This window comes from Athalia rosae, chromosome 4 (assembly GCF_917208135.1).
Source record: "Athalia rosae chromosome 4, iyAthRosa1.1, whole genome shotgun sequence".
Lineage (NCBI taxonomy): Eukaryota > Metazoa > Arthropoda > Insecta > Hymenoptera > Athaliidae > Athalia > Athalia rosae.
This window is the reverse complement of record NC_064029.1, coordinates 4517610-4539965: the sequence shown is the minus strand read 5'-3', so window position 1 is coordinate 4539965 and position 22356 is coordinate 4517610. Positions and strand designations below refer to the sequence as shown.

The window sequence follows — 22356 nt, the reverse complement described above, 5'->3', positions numbered from 1 at the left end:
AGTGAGTTCGAAGTCAGCGAATGGGTATAATTGAAAGAACGGAGGCTGAGGAACAGCTGTTTGTACATTCGATGTTCTCCTGTATCGGTTTTGGTTTGGATTATATTCGGCGGCTGGCGACTGTTGATGTCGCTAGTAACAAAAGTGCGCGTTGGTAGAGCAGATGCACGCGGCATGTGCACGGTGCCACGGGACCTACGGGCGAACGGACACCAGATGCCCCATTGGCGTGGGCCGAGAAAATGACGATTTATCACGAACGAACCGAGTGGGTACGGTAAAAATGCGCCGGTAGCCGGCTAACTTGTCGCAATCGACTACGTTCGACAATTTCCAATGTCGCGTGCCGTACCAGATACCTTTCTACCCTACTGCAGTCATTCGGCGATGCTTCCGAGTCTTTCGAAATCCGATCAACGCCTCGAACGCCGATTCGTTATTCGAAAGATTCGACGCGAAGTCGATGAGAATTTTCTTCGAAAATTTAATCGGTCGAACGAACGAGCGATCGATGGACCCCGATCGTTCGATTGAGATCCGCCATCGCGGTAGCTAAGCGTCAAGATATTCGATCTTTGTTCGATCGTAGAAAAAAAAAAAAGAGAAGTTCGGTTGTCCGACACTCTTAATTTAATGGTTGTTTATTATTGGTCAATGCTATCTACAATGATTTATTGTAAAAGTAACAATGGATTGACTGTATATATAAGTTAAAACAATATAATACATATTTACAATAATCACCTGCACGACGAGGGAGACGGGCGTATTTTACAGCTATTATTATACTTATGAGATATATATGTTTTTTTTTTTTCGTCATCATTAAATGGTAGTGATTTCCAACTTTTCTTTCATCGCGTAGTCGCGATTCGAATGAATTATCATTTCATGGAGATATAAACCTATATAGGTATACGATACTATATATATGAAAGCACAGCATCTCCTAGGTAAAAGGATTCAACGGTTGAGTAAAAGAAAAAGAAAAAAAAAAAAACCAAAAAAGTAAAAACGCCCTCCCGCGATTGTTTATTTTCCTCACCCTATAAATAATTATATAATTTTGCACGTTGCTTTCGTTCCACACCGTCAATGAATATTGAACATTAAATCGGTTATATCCGGCGATAATGGAGCTGAAAGCAACGTCAAAATATTGGCAGTGCTGCTTTGATTTAGATTATTTTAATTTTATATTGTGCATTTATAATAATAATAATTATCATTATCATCATTACTATATTAGCTTACTCGCAACTCGATAGTACATTTTTCTTTTTTTTTTTTAAATTAAACTAAGCGCTTAAAACTTATAAGGCTTTAATTGTAACATATTTCCCTTAATGGCTAGCGAGTGGTCGAAAAAACATTCGGTCATCGATCGCTCGCTAGCCGTGCAAAACTTTCTTTTCTATAAAAGGAAAAGACCCGATTCTCATCGATCGAAATCTTCTCTCCTTTTCTCTCATTACCCTCGCCTGTTTCATTCTCCTCTTTCCGGTTAATTATCCGTTATTAACCCACATCATCTTTTAAGTTTGTCTTCGTAAGTCGCTACGGCGATTCAAAAGTAGTTTGAGAAAAAAAATTTTTAAATATACACCGCACACGTGACCTGCGTATGAAAATTTTTCCCATCAAATTATACAGACATAATATCGTTACGAACACGTCCGCGTTGTAAACCTGCGGGGGGAAAAGCGAATCTCGAGTTAAAAATTACACATTAAAAAAAAAAAAAAACGAAAAAAATAAAAACAAAATAACTTAGCGATTGAAAAAAAAATAATAACTAGCTACGGAGATCTTGAAAATTATACACTCCCCTCCCCTTCTGCTCGCCCCACGATTCGCGATAGTATCGCTTATGATAATCGTCTTTTTGCACAGTCTTTTATCGGTCAAATTAGCTAAAGTTTCGCGATTTATGAAAGATCTTGTTTCATCGTCACCCGTGAAAACTCTTCCAACGATGAACGTAACTGGGAAATGTCAGATGGCAAATTTTCTGTACGACTTTTTGGGAAAGATGGAGTCAAAAGAACACACTGACAATACCTGTAACATTTTCATTCCGCGATTATCGTAGGGGAAAAGAAAAAATTATAACGATGCCATGTGGACGTGTCTTGAGACCATCTTTCGATTTTTTGAATTCTAGGCTAAAAAAAAAAATCAATTTCCGTAAAATATTATAAAGCTCCGACTCGCGGTGCTCCTAATTTCACCGGCGTTCGCTTGACGATAATTTTTCAACGGAGATTCGGAAGCGACAGTTGGACTATTCGTTTCGCTTGCGATAAATGTGATAGAAAAAAAATTTCAACAGATTACGATAAAACTCTGGCTCGTTGCATGTCCAGGTGATTCTTCATGGCGATAACCGTAGGATGATGAGGAGGTAAACCTTCGTCTTCGACGAGGTAACGAAGTGCTTCGGACGCGCAAGCGTCCCATCCGATTCCCCACGAAACTTCGTCCGTACTCCGCGTTTCTTCGCCCTCCAATTTTCCAATTCTGCTACGAGAATTCGACGGAAACGGTCCCTCGAACGACGCTAGGTAAGACGACGTCATTGTTTCCGTTTTATTTTCATCGTCCAGGTGAGTCGAGTAGCTATTGGTTTGAAAACTTGGTGGTGGTATATTGCCGAAATTGAAATGGGTCTTCTCCACTTGTACGCCACTTTGATTACGACTTTGCGACTGCGAATTGAATTTCGATTCGTAGGGGGGAGGCGGAGGTAACGATTGATGGTGATTTTGACCCTGCGGATGGAGCGAGCGATGCTGCGAAGAATACCGAGGACTGTGACGGTGGAGATGAGGGTAGGTGGACTCGCGGTCGACGTCATCGCTTCGGTAAAATCCGTCGAAATGATCATTTTCGACGGTTTTCGGACTCGCCAGCTCCGACGCGAAGTCCATACTCATCTGGACCGAGTCCTTGACGTTCTGACTCTGTGCCAATTTCAAATTCGAGCTATTTTGCTTAGCGTATTTCAACTCCTGGGCCAGCGATACCGCCAGTTGATGAAGGAGTCGAGTGTCCTGAGGCTCGTCGACGTCGCTGTCGTCCAGGTCGACCTCCACCCCCTCATCTTCCGAAGACGATACGTCGTCGTCGTCGTCGTCGACGCCGAGGAGAGTCAATAAACGCTCGGCCGCGTCTGCAACAGAAAATTTATTCATCGAGAAAGCCATTTTCTGTACACGCCACGTTCTTCGGTACATATTTTGTACCCGCTCTACAGCTGCGTACGTACAATTATCGTCGTAAATTTTTGGACCGTGATTTTCCCCCACCCCGCAATGCGTGAAAAACGATCGGTGCTTTTATTACATCCGATGGTGATTTTTATTCCATATTTATGGAAAACGCGATGTTCCATACACGCACGTTGGAAATGACTAGAAAATGAGTACGGGGGATAACGTATTGTGTTATGGGTATATATATAACCACATAAAACACGTCGAAACAAACTCGTTTCGTTCGTTATAGGTGTTACCTTTACCGTCGCAGAGATATATTTTTACCCCTCGCAATTCGAACGAATGATTTTTCTTTCCCCCTCAAAAAAAACCTCCATTTTAACGAGCCCGTAACACGTGACACTCTTTTTCGCTCTTTGGATTGAGAAAATTGTAGGAGAAAAAATTTTGTGCGAAAATGAAAACGATCGAACGGAAGATAATTCCAATCGGGAATTTGTAGGAAAAATTGGTCAAGTGTGGGGAGTAGGACTAGCTTTCAAAGTCACGATATCCAATTCGCTGCTTATCTGTGACCACTGGATAAATTGTAGGCCGCCTGTAAACTCGCCGACCCATACATGTACCTGTGTTGACAAACAAGGATTAGACACAGCGCCAGAGAATAGTAGGGTACTCGGACGGTGAGAAGTTCAGTTTTAGTTTAACGGGGAGACGCGTCATACCGTTTTCGAGACGACGCCGTTTCAGGCGAATAAATAATTAAGTTTTAAAAAAAAGGTATCGCCCGTCCCCGTATACCAACCGATTACAAAATAAATGTCTTTCATGAAACCCCCATTAGTGATCCGTACGGAAGCCGCATTATATCTCTGAATAAATATCGAGAATGTGATTCCCCACAGGTTCGTATATGAACGAAATCGGGATCATATCGCTGACGCAACGCGTGAGATGTGAACCAGGGACTCCGAAGAATCCCTCGCTGATGACCAGCAGCATCGAGGAGCTTTCGCGGTGAGTCAGTTTATTCGTAGATATATACGTATATATATACTCCTGACCTTTATTCCCATCCTTCAATCCCACTTTGCTTCTATCCCGTCCTGTCTCCCGGTTTTCAAGTCCTGCGGCTTCCCCGGGCAGGCTGCAACCTGTGGGAATTTTTGCTCCAGAAACGTCCCATGGGAACTACCTGTCATCTCCCCTTCTCGTACGCGTATATATAGGTATACACGGTCATGTACCTCCGATTCTCGGCTCTGATCCTTACTTATTGTACTCACTGCACACCGCGTGCACGATATACACATGCTTACGCGTCGATGTACGTACGTGCGTACGGTTGTAGACATCCCTTTACCCATACGTCTACATTACATTCAACACACACACACACACACCAGGTTCAGGAACGCATTTAAACTTCCATTGCAACGCAGCCGACGAAGCAGGGCGTCGTAGTGTTGGTGTCGTCGAGGTTAGTGCCTGTATGTATAATGTAAATATGTATATGAAATGGTACATAGGCCGATGTATATAAATGCGCGAATGAGTGCATTATACATGTACCTACAGGCGAACAATATATAATGGGTACTACCTGTTCCTGGGAACAAGAATATTGTACGCCGCCCACGGGGGGCGGTAAATTAATCGTGGAGAAGGAGAGAAGTAAAAGGAAACCGGCTGATTGTGAGTTTTTCCGAAAATTATTTTTTATCCATTACAACAAGTGTATTGTATATGTTCGCGGTGAACGTTGATTTATTTTTAACTAACCACCGGATCGGAAGTTTTGAAGATAAAAATCGTTGACCCATATAATCGGAGGAGCGAGAGAAGCGGAGAGAAAAAATAATCGACCGAGTGAATATAATAACGTATATATGATAAAATATAATATATACAATATAACAGATATAAACGAGCGGTAAATGACCCTCGAATCTCTGGACCAGAATCCAAACTGTTTTTTATTTTTCGTTCTTTTTTTCTTCTCTACACGCACCGTTTGGTTGGTGTAACAAAACTGCTAATGTGAACATCAAAATATCCGGTGTCATCGGTTAGACCGCATGCATATGGGACTGCAACGGCCACGACGACTAGCAGCAGTCTGTAACCAGTGGCGCATAGGTATACATATCTAATAATCTCTCGTCCCAGAGGAGATGCGATGCGAGGAAAAAATTTCAACGTCGAGAGAAGAAGAGAGAGACTGCGCGCGAAAGAGATGAGGCAAAAGAAAAACTTGTAATAAAAAATTGTAACGGAAATTTAAACGTCGTGAGAACACGTAGACATACAGTAGGGTGAGTTGAAATTTTTTTTTTTTTTTTCTTAACATGGGGGCAGAATTTGTACCTCATAAAAAAAGAAAATTTTTCGAATGCGGAAAAAATTTTGTACTTGATATTTTGAGGTAGCCCACTCGTTTTTTGAATAAATAATTAATCAAGTGGGGTACTTGAGCGAAAAAAATTGTTCCACCTGATGATTAATTGATCGATTGCATGGGTAGATGATTTTGGCTCTCAGATTTGGATTCCCGAGCTGATTATACGTGAGATTACTCTTGAAGAATCAAAAAACAAATTCGATTTTTGAGCAAAAATTAAATCATTTTTTTAATTGGGTTTAATATACTTTTCTTGCGTATTTTGACCTCAGAAATCCGAATCTCAAAGAAAAATTGATCTATCTCTGAAATTGACCGAGTTATCGCCAATTTTCAGCTTTTTGGGGTCAAAAATAAAAAATTCATTTTATAATCTATCTTAATGTAATTTGAGCTCAGAAATCCGAATCCGAAAGAAAAATTGATCTATCTTGAAAAATGACCGAGTTATCCTCATTTTTTCGCATTTTTTGGCATAAATTTGAGGATATCTCGAAGGGAAAAAATCGTAGCTCAATTTGGACGACGGATTCGTGTTCCTGAGGTCAAAATACATTAGAAAAGTGCCATACGATCAATTTTAAAAAATAAAAAATTTTGGCCAAAATTTGAAAAAATCGTAAGGGGTACCCCTTGGAAAAATCTCAAATTTTGGCCAAATTTTTTTATTTTTTAAAATTGATCGTATGGCACTTTTCTTACGTATTTTGACCCCAGGAACACGAATCCGTTGTCCAAATTGAGCTACGATTTTTTCCCTTCGAGATATCTCCATTTTTATGCTAAAAAATGCGATAATTCGGCGATAACTCGGTCATTTTTGCAGATAGATCAATTTTTCTTCCGGATTCGGATTTCTGAGCTCAAATTACATTGAGATAGATTATAAAATATATTTTTTATTTTTGACCCCAAAAAGCTGAAAATTGGCGATAACTCGGTCAATTTTAGAGATGGATCAATTTTTCTTTTAGATTCGGATTCCTGAGGTGAAAATACGTCAGAAAAGTGTAATACAATCAATTTTTAAACTATTTTACTTTTGGCCCGAAAATCGATTTTTTTTTTGGCTTCTCAAGGGTAATCTCACGTATTAACAGCTCCGAAATCCAAATCTGAAAGCCAAACTCATCTACTCATGCAATCGATCGATTAATCATTAGGTGGAACAATTTTTTTTGCTGGAAATACCCCACTTGATTAATTATTTATTCAAAAAACGAGTGGGCTACCTCAAAATATCAAGTACAAAATTTTTTCCACATTTGAAAAATTCTATTTTTTTATAAGGTACAAATTTTGCCCCTCATTTCATCACTCCATCTTCTTTTGTGATTCAATCGAAAGAATTTTGTAGAGCGGAGTGAACGAATCGCACGTATGAAAGAATAATCTTTCCATAGGTGAATACTCGGAAGAAAAGGAAAAATGAAATCTCATTTAGTTTTTTTCTGAAGACGAATTTGGGTCACCGTAGAATAAATAACGAGATTACCGCGACTCAATGTCTGAAGGTATCTATATAGAGAGACCGGGTGAAATGGCCTACGAACGAATATATGTATGCATGTGAATTATTAGACGAAGAACTCACGCGGACGAGAGGAAAATTTTCAGATATCTAATTCCGGAGAGGAAAATTTTCCCGCATCCAGATGACATATATCCGTAGCTGCGCATCGCGCCGACTAAATTATCACAAAAATTCACATCAGTACCGACATTTACCCGCGTTAGAGGGTGTCCCGGAAATTTCGGAACCGGATATTTCCCTCAGCCACTTCATAAGGTGGGCTGCATTTTCTGATGTTGGCCCTCAGGGTTACGCACACCACGAAAAGTTGCCTATATATTATAATATACGGAGTAAAACTTGCTACACGCAACGATGTTACCTGCGTACATCTACGTTATACCTATTGGGTTTCGCTACCGCCCGATATTTGACCCTGTCCCCGTTTCATTTACGCGTACGATGTATACGTGTATATGTGTGTATGGCGAGGATGTAAAAGTGATTCGGATAAAGGTCACCTACCTGTTAATTTACATGTAATATACATATACCGCGTAAAGCAATCCCCCTCGACGCGACTTACTACCCCGAAGTGATCGTTATCGCCTATGGGCTAAAATCAGGACTACAAATCATTTTGAAATGGCAATTTACCATCGAGTTGACTCGCGAGTTTATATGCTGATGATGCCGCTGCCGTTGATGCCGTTGCCGCTGCTCCTGTTCCTGGTAGCTTATACTCTTAATAATACGAATTAATCATGCCATTTCAGAGGGTATGACCGTGATCGATACGCCGAGAGTATATAACTTGAGCTCATCGTGGTATACATCGCACATAATAAATTATCACCAACAAAACTCTGAAAACCACACTAGAACGTTACCCTCCACTGATATACTTTGCCTATTTATATTGCTATTACATAAACGTATGAGTAATAACGTGTATTTTATAAACGACGACCCGCAGTCATGGATGCAGCATGAGGTACTAATTAAAAATTTATAGTAATTGAAAGAATTCAAGCGAACCTTTCGATAAATTATCGTTGAAATATTCTTCGAGTTAGTTTTTTTTTTTCTCATCAAAGAATATTATCATTCGGTTCAATCCTCGATTTTTTTTTTTTTTACTGATATTGAAAATTGATTTCACGAGATGAGAATTTTGATTTATTTTTCTCATGAAAGCCTATATCTTTCCCGGGGATGAAAAATACAAGTGAAAGAAGACGAGCGTCGAAGAAAGTATACATATTGGAATATCGTAGATGAATCGAGTTTATTTCATCGTGAGTATTAGGTATTCACGGTTCCCACGAAGTGAAATTTTCACTATACTCCGACTGAACATCGAAGGCCTGACCTTTCTCAATCCGTACCGCGTAGCCCCGAACTCGCATTTCCTAAATATCCTTCCGCATCCTTCTTCATCCCGAAGCAGGTCTTCGGGTCCTCACAAGTGTTCCCATGCCGTGGTTTATAACATAGAAGTGAGAGACCTGCTTACATAGATACACGCGTACATACATATATACTCGCCCCAAATACGATCAGACACAGTATAGTAAAGTTTTCATTATATATATTAGGGTAAAGTGTGCGAAGGGATGGAAGTCAGAAGAAGCGGTGTGTGTGTGTGAGAAAAGTCCTTTTTATAAAGGGATACGTTGACCGGACTCAGGACATCCCGAAGGGGGGCCCGATGCAAAATAGAAATTTATGGGAAACCGAGGAAGAATCATACTACATACTCGGGGTATCCCGTTTCCGATATTCCGTGGGAATTTATAAGGGGATTCCCGAAAAAATTTCATATCGTACGTCCGCTGCAGTTGCCAGATTTCTCGACCACCCGGTCTAAATATTTTAGTCACGGGCGTGAGATAGTAAACGACGAGTGAATCTGGTCTGCGTCGCGATCAAATTGAAAAAAACGAGATGGACAAAAAAAGAAGATTTTACCACCCCCTTTCGAAACGAAGCGGTTCGAAAGTACATCCAAAATACTCGAGGAACTGGATCAATCTTTAGGAACTATTTGATTTATACAGACGAAGTGCGGATGGGATTTTGTTCGTAAAAAAAGAAAAACCGAAATATCGTAAATTTAATTGGGGTGAATATTAATACGGAAGGAAATATGATCTGTTTGACAACTGTACCCGGTTTAATTGAGTTTTCAATTCTCTCCGGACGAAGACCATCGCCCACGGCGTTGTATCGATGAATAATATTGCAGGTACAGCCTAATAAGGAAGTAATAAACACGGTTGTAAGTGATAATTAATTTCGAACTATATAGCGAGTCGGGTATACGAGTACACCGTATACAATAATCACGTTATACCGCACACACATAAAACAGTAAGAAATTACACGTGAAATAAATATATTCATCCCTAATTAGTATTATATATATATATATATATCGAATAAGGGATTTGCCGGCGATGCCGGAGAGGCGGTAGCGACGGTAGCAGCGGCAAAAGCAAATCGTTTCAAACCACAGCGCTTCACCGGATTATATTGATTTCGTGATAACGTTATATATTATACATATATACGCGTACAAGCTGCACATTCGCACCAACATTTACGTAGGAGCAATGGATATCCGACCATCGAGGGCACACTCGGTACGGGGATTCGAGTTAATAATTGCCAGGATTTACCTTGATGCGTGTATAAGCCAATAACGTGTCGACAAACAAGTTTCACAGCGTCAAGTCCCGTTTTGTAATGGTACATATACTTACGTGTGTACCGGCATATAATTCAACGTTATAATACGCGCGCACGTATATACGTTTATATTTTATTTAACCGTGTGTCGCACACAAACGGAGATGCACCGACGACAGAACGGTCAAGAAAATAATGTACGTGAAGTGCATTTCGGTTGAATGAAAATCTCTTTTCGTATGGGTAGAAGAGACCGGTAATTACCTCGTATACTTGGGGCTGAATCGGCGATGTCCGATGCAAGGTTGACTAGATCCTCCAAGCCTCCGCCGTCCCCGCTACATTCCATCATCGTATCCTGAAACGACGAACGAGCGAAGAAGAGATTAAAAATGACGAATTGAAAAATCGTCGAAACGAAAGTGTTCGAAATCTGTACTCGGAGGAAGATTCTTCACGCACCGATATTGAGAATTGAGAACTGTACCGTGAGCATTTTCCGCATGAAAATTCGGATTGTTCGTCGCCCGTAAAACTGAAGGTAACCTCGGAAAATGAGGGAGAAAAAAATATTTCCCAGTGACCCACTCTCGGTGTCCCTAAATCCCGAAATTGCCGAAGGTTGTGGTTTTCGGGGACCGGTTTTCGGTGCTCTCCCCCCGTTTCGGAGGACAAAATTTTACGGCGTTATATATTGTCTTATTGTGAAACGCTTTCCCTGAATCCGCAAAACTACGGTAGCCCCCCGTATCCGAGACGGACACGAAACGCCGTAAACCTTTATGGTTCAAATCGGTTTTGGGTAGTAAAAATTTACCAAAACTTTGCCCCTGCGTTATTGAACGCGATGAACAACCCGGGGGGGTTGTTGCAGGTCGCTCCCGTGGATCGGGTATATCGACGCAAAAGGGGCAGGTATAACGAATATTGCCGCCGATTACGGAAAAATCAAATTTTTAGGTGAAAGTTACAAGAGAGAGTTTTGAAAGTTTTCTGCCACCACCCCCAAATTTTATAGCGAGCATAGTTTTCTGTAACACCCGACAATAAGGGTTGGAAGAACTTAATGGGAGGTAAAACTTTGAGCGAAATATTGTTGCCGTCGAGTACAACTTTTACGGCGATTTTTATACTCCGTTTACATTTTCGATGTAAAATATAATCGCGAAACGTCGACAAGATTTTGGTCCAACGCGATAAAAACGAAGTGGAATTTTTTTTTTTTTTTATCACAAATTGAAATTGCGCAAAAGGAGATTCGAGTGAGTCTGCGTGTAATGGAAAAAAAAAAAACTTTTCAAAGTTGTGATTTTTTCGTTGCCGCATAACGTTGGTAACTTTGAGCGCACAATTTGTAGCCGTATCTCGGGGTTTTTCGAATGAATATTAAAAGCATCTTTACAGTTCATCCAGATGCGGGATTCAATCCTCTCTGTTATTCGTATTCAACGCATTATACGCGATCCGAACCACTGCCAGCTATAACGCCGTATAAAATCGCTTATTCATTTTCGGTTGCCAAGCGGATGTCGATATGAGAATACGCGTACGTAGCCGGATATTCTCCTCTTCTTTATATGCGCTATAAAAGATATAATCCATAATCTAACGTGGATTCGAGATGCCTAAAATTATACAGCGTGTTGTACTCGAAAAATGAGAACGATTGTGAAAACTTATTTCTAATCTGACGGATAATCGGATCGTGTTTTTCGATCAGCTGCATTTTTCAAATTTCATTGAGACTGCAATTGCGATCGACTACGTGCAGAGGAAATTTCGTAAAATCACGAGCTCGATCGCTCCGATTCCATAAATCAAAGGACATACGTAAGCTTTCACGTCGAGTAAGCTGCGAATTGTGGGTGCTTTTAATTGGTTAATCGTAACGATTGGTTGGCATAATTGCAAGCGGATTACACCGCGAAACCAAACGAATAAAATTAACGGTCCGTGTCGACATGGGTTTCCCCGATTATCGTTCAAGTCTGGATTAATCAATCGACTGGCGAACGCGAATTTCTGCGGAAAAAATTCAAAAAAAGGATACGATTGATCGGTCTGGAAATTCTGATATTTCGAGGTATCGACTCCGGTTAGATTTGATCGAAATTTGAGAAGACCCGGTGCGGTTTGCGGATTTTTTTGAAATAAGTCGGAGATCGGAACACCTTGAGATTTAATTATCTACCTCGTTGATATCGAATTTGAAATTCCTCGTAACTAAACCGCGTGTAATTCAGTAGACGTCATAGGGGTACCGCATCGTTGATGGATACATTTAATTTAAAGAGCATGAGTAAAGCTAAGTTCGAGTTAAAAAACGAGACCTTTAAATCCGAAATCAGGAAAACTAATAAAAAGATTACGCAGGCGGTGGCGATATACGTCGAAGGGTTGTGTCATTTAAACATGACGATAATAACTCGTGAAATACATGACAGACAATTTTATGCGCCCATCGTAATAAAAACTGATGAGTCAACAGGACGAGCTGTGGAAATTAGATCAAGAATTTACGAACATTCAGCGGAATTGATTGTTACCTCACAAATTGCATCCTCCATCATATCGTTAGTGTCCCTCATATTTTTAATCGATCCTCTTCCGTCACTCAGAATTTTCACTAACTAAAATTATATTTATAACACAAATAATAATTGTAAGCGTAACGTTTAGGTAAATGTATTCCAATCCGGAATAAGGTTGACCGTTGTCACAATGAACAGCACATTATCACAATAAACAATTACAATTCAGCAGCATCGGCGACAGCAGCAGCAGCAGCAGCAGCAGACGTTTCAACGATGATTGCGTTAGTACAGCAATTCACAAGGGGTGATTACGAGGGTAAAAAAATGAATAAATCGATACTATAGTTTCATAGGAAATGTCAAAAGCGAAGGAGGCGTTCTTGCTCGATAATAATTTCTTCTATCAGAAATATGGCTGTCTAACGTGAAAAAAAATCCGCGGTGACTTTAAACGCGGTAATACGATAGTTTATTAATTTATTATCCCGCGCCTAATTCACACCCGAACAACACTCCTGACATTTATCATTAGGTTTCGCTCTCCAGGTCCACTCGGAACGGCGTTGCTAAGACGACCTTTTCGATTACGAGAGTCACCGAATACACGGGTCGAATGCTGCTGCTGAAACGCACCGCTCACCTCGAGACGCCAGCAGGTCTGCCGCCATGACACCGCGCGGTCAACCAGCTGCCAAATCCCTACCTCCGACCGTCACCTCCACTACCTCCGACGCTATGCGTCGTCTCAACGAATCAGAGCTAAGGGAATCCGTGACGTCGCGACGCCCGAATACCTCGGATCTCTCGACGCTCACTCCGCGCCTCGCTCAATCACCTGACGGAGCCGGGGGACGTAGACGTTATTAACGTCCTTTAATAATTGCGAAGCGCATCTCTTAACGCCCGACTATTAATTTACTCCGACGATTTTCTATGTTCGCCGACGAGTAACGATCGTACGATCCGGTGATCCGTTCGCGCGGTTGAACTTCGCGAGACGCCGACCTGACCGATAACCGGATCGGGTCGGAACTTTTTTGAAAGACGCGCCGATTGAAACCAAAAACGAATGTCAAAGCATCCTAGGGTCGATGAATTTCTCAATCGGGATTGGAATGTTGAGGGAAAAACTTGCCCTTGCAATTCGAACATTTGGAATTAACGTTGCAGAGAAAGAACGAATTTCCGAAGTATGAGATTGCCGGCGTTTGAAATTGTCATTGTACGTCGATACGTGTGACAAGAGTCCGTGCAAAGCACGCGCAATCGATCATTGCCATGAATTTTTACGGTCACCGTGTTCACGTAATGGCTTTGTAACTATGCTAATTGGCTTTTGAAAATCAATACGCGGAAATCTCTGGCGTATTGCAAAATTCCTCATATCAGGTTCTGTATATATAAGTGAGCAGGTCGCAGCAAAATTTGTTCCACATTCACGCCTCACACGTAGGTATGTGAATTCGTTATTCGCGATACGCTCGCAATAAGTTACTTTTGCGTTTCTAGAGCAGAAAAAATGGGCAATGAATCGATGAATTTCGAGAGGTACGGGAGGGAATTCGTTGGAGGATTCGAGCTCCCGAGCTCGAAATACGCTAGAAAACGATGAAGAAGAATATTACGATTTCTTCGAAGTATAACTAAACGCAAAAACTATCGTTTCGATTGCCCGAGAAGCTAAAAATGAATTGGGTGAAAAAAGGTATTTTATTATTCAGACATTTTTTCTCCGACCAACGCTCGCGGACGAACGCCATCTTAAAATTCCACGTACGATGCAGCTTTTTTTCCATGCTAAGAATAATATAACACAAATGCCGCTAACTATCCTTATGAATAATTCTTGGTAACTTTTAGCGTACCTGATGCGGTGCAAAAATAGGCACAAGGAATAATCGGGGCAACATCCGTAGACGTTGCGATTATCTACTGCGATTGAAAATAGGCATTTGAAATGGGACGATAATTGGTTAGTGCAAGAATTATACGGAGAAGAAAAACAATAATGGTAAGCGAAGGCAACCTATACCTCGTCAGGACGAGAGGACTTTTACTCCTGTGTAAGGCGGTGGTACAGGTGCCAGCTCACCTGTTCGATATATTATTTAAATGCTTCACCTGCCTCCAGATCTAGAGATACCGCGAAGTAAACAGAACCGATCAACTTGCTTCCTGCTTCGAAAAAAATATTTGATTACCAGGCTTTTGATTTTTGATTTTTTTTCTAATTTTCTTTTTGCCAATTGATATTTTATATCAAAAAATTATTGGTTCATATATCTAACAAAAGAGAATTCGATTACACGGTATTGGACATTATACAGCGAGTGAAAATGTTTAAAATTGTAAAAAACTTCAAAGAAATTCGAAAATTTTCTCGTCACACGGTTTCGATCTCAATCGGATCTACAGTATTCAATCCGCTTGGAGATATCGTTTGATCTTTTGACGTGGTACGGTGACGTGAAACTCTGTACTTTCACAACTCTACCGAATCCCATTCAATAAATTGACACATTTCCATATTTCTAGGGCCCAACGACGTTACGATTTCGTCGTTCGATTGAGGCGATGCAGTTTCTTGTTTCTCCGACGATCGGAAATCTTAAAAAATTATGAAATTCTTGGGGTGGTTATTTGATACAATTTGATGTTCTACTTCACGTGAAATAATATACGAAAATTCGTGTTATCTTTTGAAAAGTCTTACGCATGGCGCAATTTCGTTTGTTCGTTCATCGGTCTCATCGTTCGGTTGTGCCGAATTGTGGATGTGGAGAATTTTTCTTTCAGCGATCGATTTTTCAGCCGTACCCTATAAGAGTCTGCTGTTTGCGTTTCCAAGGCTTACGCTTTCACGGGAATTCCTCCGCTTTTAAATTCCATTTAACTTTATTGTAGTTTCCAGAAGTTGAGGAGACTGAAAAACTCCCGGATAGCAAAAGGAACTTCGATGTCATTTTTCGTCTATTTGTCCGGATGTTGGCACAAGTGTACGTCATTGTGGCTCTTTAACGGCGCAACAATGAAACGGATAATGCTCGGTAGACGCTATAATCCACTCTTTGAATGTCAAAATAAAACACATTCCATTTTTGAAAAATAGAATCTTCGGATTTGCGGTATTCGGTCGAAAATTGCAGCGAAAATTCCTTTCTTCCTCGCTTCGTCGTTCCACGCAGCTACAAAATTCACCTCATTCTGCTGCCTAAATCTTCAACAAACTCCACAATCATCGCCATGAAAATGTTGACAATGTACGGATTAATACAGTTAATCAATTTCAAACTTTTTTGCATAAGCTACAGCCAGGGAGTAACATCGTCGAAACGAAAACTCGAAGCTCGCCGACTAGTACATAAGAAGAGAGCTCGCAACAAAGGGCATCCAGCAGCCAGGAATCTGAAGTGAATGTTGGGATGCCGTGCTCAAGGAGGTATTACAAGGCACATACGTTTTATTGATTACGGCGAACTGCATGTACGTGGATACATCATGTTCGTAGCCACGCCCGGTTGTCAGGAATAATGCTGATCTGCAAATTTCTTTGGCGTTTTCAAATTCGCTTTGAAACAACGTAGGAAAAACTAGGAATTATTTGATGCGAAATCGATTTATCGATACTACAATAATGGTATTTTTCGTATGTGTCGTATTGTTATTAATTTACAATTTTCGTATCGCACGGTCATCGACGATTCATCCGAGGAAGCCCACATCGCACGACGTAGAATACACTTGATTGATTTTTTTTTTTTTCTCTAACCGCTCCATTTTCCTTCAAGGGTTAGACGCCCCTCGACGCCGGTCATGATCGGACTTATCTTTTTCAAATATTTGATCAGGTTATCGACATCGAGCGTTCCTACTCGACGGTTGCGATGTTTGGTGCTCAATATTGTGTGGCCGTCACCTCCTGTGGTTAAATAAGAAACCAGGACGATCCGGTACCATTCATCGGGGTCCACATCCTCGTAGGTCGGCACTTGGCAGGCACGACACCTGAGGATCAAAATTTTATCTGAATTTTTATGGGATAAAAACTCGCGCGAGTCATCGAGTTTCCTCCGGGACTGACCTGATTTTCAGATCGGTCAATCTGGAGTTTTGACTGTTGGATAAATTGAACGTTGCTTTCAAACCGGACCACAGCAAAAAACCGCCCGTGCCAACGAAGGAATCTTCGTTAAAACTGTCGGCAACGCTCGTCTCCAATACCTGTTAATATATCGACGAGTTGAGTAATTAGCGAGGGAGTGTATACGCCGTCATTGATAATCTGTGTTCAAGTATTTTCGAAATTACCGCGATCAAGTCGGATCCTTGAAGTTCGATCACATCCCAAGTGTTGTTGAAGGGCTGGGTTATAGCCAGATCGTTGTAAGTTATTACGCCGTTTTTACTTTCTATACCGCCACGGATACCGCCCGCGTTTATGCAAGCCAACGCCGCGTAAGTCCAGTATGTGCTGTTCTCGGCCAAATCGACGTACTGTATAAATAATTTTCACAGAATAAAGAGCACGATAGATACAAATTTCTCGAGGATCGAAAAATTTTCACATTATTCAATCGCTCTGCTCACCGTGTCTACCATCGCGTCTGTGATCAAATTTCCGAAATTACACTCTCCGAGCCTACAATTATTTTGAAGGATTACTTTCGTTGATCCAACCGGTCTGTTACCCTGCGCGTCAATTTCCGCCCGCCACGGTGCCAAAGCAGCGAGCACATCGGGATCTGGAATCGATCGAAATCACAAGGACTGTATGGTTTTTCCCTCTTTTTATTCCTTTCAAGTAATTAGCAAGTATAATGCGAAGGACTGCCACACTTTAATTAATGAAGAAACGCGGGTGATTCGAAAGAACGAATAAAATATGGCGAGGCTCACCTTCTTCCCAGGAAGAATCGAGGAGGATCGGACTACCCTGCCACGAGACAATCTCACCGTCTGCGTCAAACCATAAACTGATGTTCCCCAGGTACCTGGAAAAAATGTCGAATAGTTTTTTTTAAACAAATTCGACTTTAAATCTTTGACAACGAATCGATTCGATGAGGGAGCGGACGATTGATTTTTACTTCGTATAAGCGTAAGCTTGGACGACGAGTACGGTCCTTGTAGTATTTGCCTGATTCACCACAACGGGGTAAACGTCTTCCGGCACATCCTCGATGTCTGGCGGGGTGCCTGAAATATCGGTTAGATTTTAGGATGGCAGAAATAATCGTCTCCTAGCGATACCATACCGCTGTAAAGAAAACTGTGCGTATGTCCTCCAACTATGAGGTCAACATTCGGGCAGTTGGCAGCCAAGATTCTGTCCACGTCTAAGCCCGAATGACTCAGGACGATGATTATACCGATTCCCTGAGCTTTCAGTACTTCCGCTTCGGCGTTAACCGATTCAACTTCGTCGAGAAACTTCAGTTTTTCCGTACTCGATAAGGTCTTGAGAGTCGGAAATAGTTAGAGATCGGTAAGATTTTTCATCGGTCGATCAACGTCTCGAATAAAATAACTTCGTAAAATTTTGGAAACTCACGTTCGTCGTCGAGAGCATAACGCCGATCACTCCGATGCGGGTACCATTCCTCTCGATAATTGTGCTCTTTTGATACAATCCTTGGAAATCCGGTTCCTCGCTATCGTCGACGTTTGCAACGACGATAGTGGTATTCATCATTTTCATGAACGGAACGACACCGGCGATTCCGTTGTCGAATTCGTGATTACCGAGTGTCTGAAATTTTTATTTCCTTTCATTCAAATGTCGTCAAATTCGCTGAAAAGTAACGATTGAAGGTCGATTAAAACTACACGAGAACAGTGTCTGATGATGCGTATCGTTGCTGTGATAAGATGATATCTCCTCGACGAATATATGTATTTTACGACATCGTGTGTTGAGCGTGACTTGATCGTCATTTATATATAGGTAATACAATCTAAATTGAATTTTTACTTTTTCTTTGACTCAAATATTATCAGGTTGGCTTTCTACAGACAATTAGATGTCGATTACTATTACCCTAGAACGGTGTCTGATGCGTATCATTATTGCAGTGATAAGATATCTCTTAGACGAATATATTTAACGACATCTTGTACCTAATGAGCCTGACTCGATTATCATTTATATTGAAACGATATAAATTACATTTTCTCGAATTAAATTTCACGATAAAATTTACACGAATTTATCTCGATTGGTAACAAAAAATTTCTAAAAAAACACAAGCGACACAATTGATTGGGCTGTTTTGAGATTATTTCTTTTTTTCTTTTTGGTGCTACTTAAATGATATTGCAGCTAAGGACAAAAATAATTTGATCTCGTCGATCTGTGTAGGAATGAAAGTTTTTGGAAAATGCATTATTTTACGTATTTTCACGATATTTCGCTGATCGTACCATCGCATCGTGGGGAAGCATGTTCATAAAAGTTCCCGTCACGTTCCAACCGTACAAAGTGTACCAGAGAGTGCCTTGAAAGTTGTCACCTGCGTTGAGAAATATTGCGTTTGGTCTTTCGTTCACTAGCCGTTTCGTAGCGGTGTAAAGTCTCGCAAAACCGCCCACGCAAGTCGATCCGTCCTCGTCGTAACATGTTCCAGAAGATGGGCTGGTCGGGGTAAACCTGTTCCGAATGTCAGTGTCTTTTATAATTATCAACGGTGAAAATTTGATTACTCCCAATCAGAAGACATGTGAGCTGAATCGTTGTACGGCTCGAGAAGAGCCGACCGAATGAATAATTTGGATTTGCGACGCTCATTTGCAACAAATAAACTTTACGAGGTGATCTCGTTTATTTTCAGAGGCCGATCGCGATATCCGAAGCGGCTATAAGTTGGTCTAAAACATCGTTGCACTTAATCTTCGCAAATGATTCAATGGCAACGAATGCTCACTCGGCATCGTCACGTTCGCCTGCTGCTTATCGCTTACTTATAACCGGACGATGTGCACGACGGGGTAATCTTTAGTGAATCTGAAATATCCGAGCGAGTTTTTCAAATTAAAAAACCACGCAGTTTAACGAAGATAGTAACAAGACATCACGGCTTATTAACAATCGCTTACGGGTTCCGATCCGAACACCCTACGTCCCTGGGTTCTTATCTATTTATAATACCGCTTTTTTCTTCCGTCGCGCGTCGTAAAACCGAGCATTCGAATATCTCTCGCCGTTCCCGGGCAGAGCACGTGCGCGCGAGATATCGACCTTGGCTACCATCGACCAGAGTCACCTATTCTTTTACAATTCCTTCAACAGAGGGCCGGATTCGGTCGGTTTTCTCGCTGGTGAAAATCAATTCTGAAGATACATCAACGCCGCCGTCCCAACGTACACTTGTCTTCAGTAGGGTCATTACTGATCCACTGTAGCAGGTGATGACACTTGGATATGATCTATGATTAATCCGCGCTCGGTATCGGTCGACACTGCAACGACGGCCGGTATCGAATATCTGATGCTACCTGAAGACAAATTCTACTTGTAAATTTTAACAACATAACAAACCAACGTTATGAATATTGTTCTAAAGAAAATTCGATGATGCAAGTTAATGACGAGCAGTAAAAAATTTATAGATTTTCATGGGGTTCATCGCACCGCGAATCTCCATCAATAATAGGCAGCGTCAAAATACGGATGGTGCAATTATGTTATTTTAAGCTTGACGGGAAAAATATTTGCTTCTTTTCTCATGAGATCTAACGCGTTCGTGCGCACGCTTGTTTTATCAGCTGTGTCAAGGTTTGGTTGTTACTCAAGTGTTCAAATATTCAAAGCGGGATTTAATACTCTGTTTGAATGATTATCACACCGCTAGCCGATTTTAGTACAATCTTGAGAATATAGAATACGATGATCTTGATTTAATGATTGTCGCATTAATCTGAAAGAATTTTTTTTTCAATTTTCCTATTCTCGGTACGTCTTCTGAGATTGGGAGATCGTATAAGGAGCACTAATTCTCTCATACCTGGCGTGGAAATCGTTCAAATGGACAACAGATAATTCAAATAAGTTGTTTGAATCGACATCGATTGGTCCAGCATCAGCCGCTTCAGCAGATGACGAGATAACAACCGTCAAGAATGCCGTCAAAGTTATGAACCAGATTCCACCACTGCGGACCATCTTGCTGGTATATAATTCAAAGTGATTAATGAACCAGTCAACTAATCAATCGAAAACCGCTTTTCACTTACATCGACACTAAATTTCCGATATTTTCAGGGAAAAATTCACAATTAAAATAACCAATTTGTTAATTATTTGCGAACGTAGTTTTTTCTGATTGAAGAGAATACAGGTATCATTTATTGCGGTTGGAGATTCGATGCAACAATTTGAACATGACATTGTTAAGTGCATAGTACGGTTCAAGAAGAATTTCACTCCGGGAAAAAAAAAGACTTGGAAAATTCATGCGGTTAATTTCAAGTTGCGTAACACCTGCGTGTTTTTCTGCCATTCGGCGTAATTTGAAAAAAAAAAAAAATAATAATTCCAACCCGAGCGGTGGGGGAGTTACGACTTTACGTACAATTTGTTATCGATCAATCATATTTGTCGGTGTACAATTTGATTGCTGTATTTCCCCGAATAAAAATTGGTAAATGGGTACGTAGGATACAATCGAGAGTCTGACAGCTTGAAGTTAAATCGATGGAAGGAAGTTGGGGCGTTTTCTATATTTTTTTTTTTTTTTTTTTAGCGTTTTTTTCATGATTTTCACGATAATTAGAATCCATTAACATCGTTACAGAGGGGGACAATCAATTTCGTTATCTTCGTTCATTGATCGAACAAGATACGGTTCAGATCTTCGAGGGGTTTTGCGTAACATCGAAATCTTGAATCAAATTTTTGCCGATCGAGTTGAAGTCGATTCAATTTTCGAAATAACTCATTCGTTAGATCACACTATTCCAATTCTAGTTTAGAACTAAAACTCACCCAGCAGTGCTCAATAGACGATTCTAAAGACGACACTAGAAGTTTGAACTGTAGTTGAAACTTCCTCCGACTAACGATAAAGTGGTATCATTTTATAACAATTTCACACCAGCGCAAACTCGACTTCGTATCAATCGCCACCGACTGTTATCTTTATCGTCCTCACGAATCAGCCAATTATCTATCTTATTTCTGTTGATGAGAATACCGGTTAACCAATAAGACTGAAAAGATTGCAAATACTACAATGGTGGAAAAACCTTGTCTTTTTTTCTTTCAACTATGAGCATAACGTAACTTGAAATTTTTCCTTCCCTGCATGAACCGACGACCTGCACTTGGAATAAACAATGTAAATGAAAAAAATATATATATATATATTCCACGTAACACTGTTACCTAAAGAAAATTATCATGGGTTCTGTAGTTCGTCGGTATGATGATAATTATTCATGCACCAATTATGGAAATTATTTTTCGCACGTACCGTGAAATACGCGGTATGACGATTATTTATAATCAAAGAACGAACAAAGCGTGACAGTGATCCCTGAACTGACCTTGGCCAAGAAAAATTATAGAAATCCTCAAGTATTATTTAGAAATCCAATTTATTTGTTACTAAACTATTTGATTTCTCTGACATAAATTGCGATTGCAATAATACCTCAACCGTAACAACGAACAATTTTTTAGCTCGCGCTACCAAATTCTGCATCTGAAATTCATCAAAATTTGATAATATTTTATGACTGGTGATCTTCGAGTACGGGAAATCATCATTCATAGTTCGTAACTGAAATATATTCAATTGCGGTCCCACCGGTCGACCGGAAAGTAGATGTCGTTCTTGGAGAGGGTCGCCGCTCATAACTCAGACGTAGGAAGTAGCTGCAATTAAACAGTAAACCTACGTAACCGTTGACACTTGTACGATATATGACTGGAATTAAACCTGAGAATGTACGGAGAGACGAGAATTGTTAACACGAGAAAAAGGCAAAAAAAAATCACCGAGT

At 40.6% G+C, this 22356-nt stretch overlaps 2 protein-coding genes across 2 annotated transcripts; both read right to left on the bottom strand.

Annotated features, from left to right (window-relative positions):
• Positions 1-625: 625 nt before the first annotated feature.
• LOC105688916 lies at positions 626-13681 on the bottom strand. The gene is made up of 3 exons (XM_012405560.3): positions 12370-13681; positions 10088-10181; positions 626-3172 (listed from the first exon to the last, which is right to left on the bottom strand). The coding sequence occupies exons 1-3, from the start codon at positions 12409-12411 to the stop codon at positions 2334-2336; spliced, it is 975 nt and encodes a 324-aa protein (XP_012260983.2). The 5' UTR covers positions 12412-13681; the 3' UTR covers positions 626-2333.
• Positions 13682-15957: 2276 nt separating this feature from the next.
• Positions 15958-21477, bottom strand: LOC105688919 (apyrase-like). Its single transcript, XM_012405564.4, has 11 exons — positions 21338-21477; positions 20358-20519; positions 18778-19003; positions 17909-18106; positions 17613-17814; positions 17445-17553; positions 17254-17348; positions 16945-17099; positions 16666-16851; positions 16439-16578; positions 15958-16362 (listed from the first exon to the last, which is right to left on the bottom strand). The coding sequence occupies exons 2-11, from the start codon at positions 20513-20515 to the stop codon at positions 16122-16124; spliced, it is 1710 nt and encodes a 569-aa protein (XP_012260987.2). The 5' UTR covers positions 20516-20519; positions 21338-21477; the 3' UTR covers positions 15958-16121.
• Positions 21478-22356: the final 879 nt, after the last annotated feature.

What these genes read in the sequence shown, in the direction of transcription:
- LOC105688919 (XM_012405564.4), bottom strand. Translation starts at nt 20,515, where the DNA reads ATGGTCCGCAGTGGTGGAATCTGGTTCATAACTTTGACGGCATTCTTG. An exon ending in GCACAGTTTTCTTTACAGCG is followed by an intron (nt 17,554 to 17,612) that starts GTATGGTATCGC and finishes CCGATATTTCAG; the next exon opens with GCACCCCGCCAGACATCGAG. An exon ending in CGATTCTTCCTGGGAAGAAG is followed by an intron (nt 17,100 to 17,253) that starts GTGAGCCTCGCC and finishes GATCGATTCCAG; the next exon opens with ATCCCGATGTGCTCGCTGCT.
- LOC105688916 (XM_012405560.3), bottom strand. Translation starts at nt 12,411, where the DNA reads ATGAGGGACACTAACGATATGATGGAGGATGCAATTTGTGAG. An exon ending in TGGAGGATGCAATTTGTGAG is followed by an intron (nt 10,182 to 12,369) that starts GTAACAATCAAT and finishes TCGTCGTTTCAG; the next exon opens with GATACGATGATGGAATGTAG. An exon ending in TTCAGCCCCAAGTATACGAG is followed by an intron (nt 3,173 to 10,087) that starts GTAATTACCGGT and finishes TTTCTGTTGCAG; the next exon opens with ACGCGGCCGAGCGTTTATTG.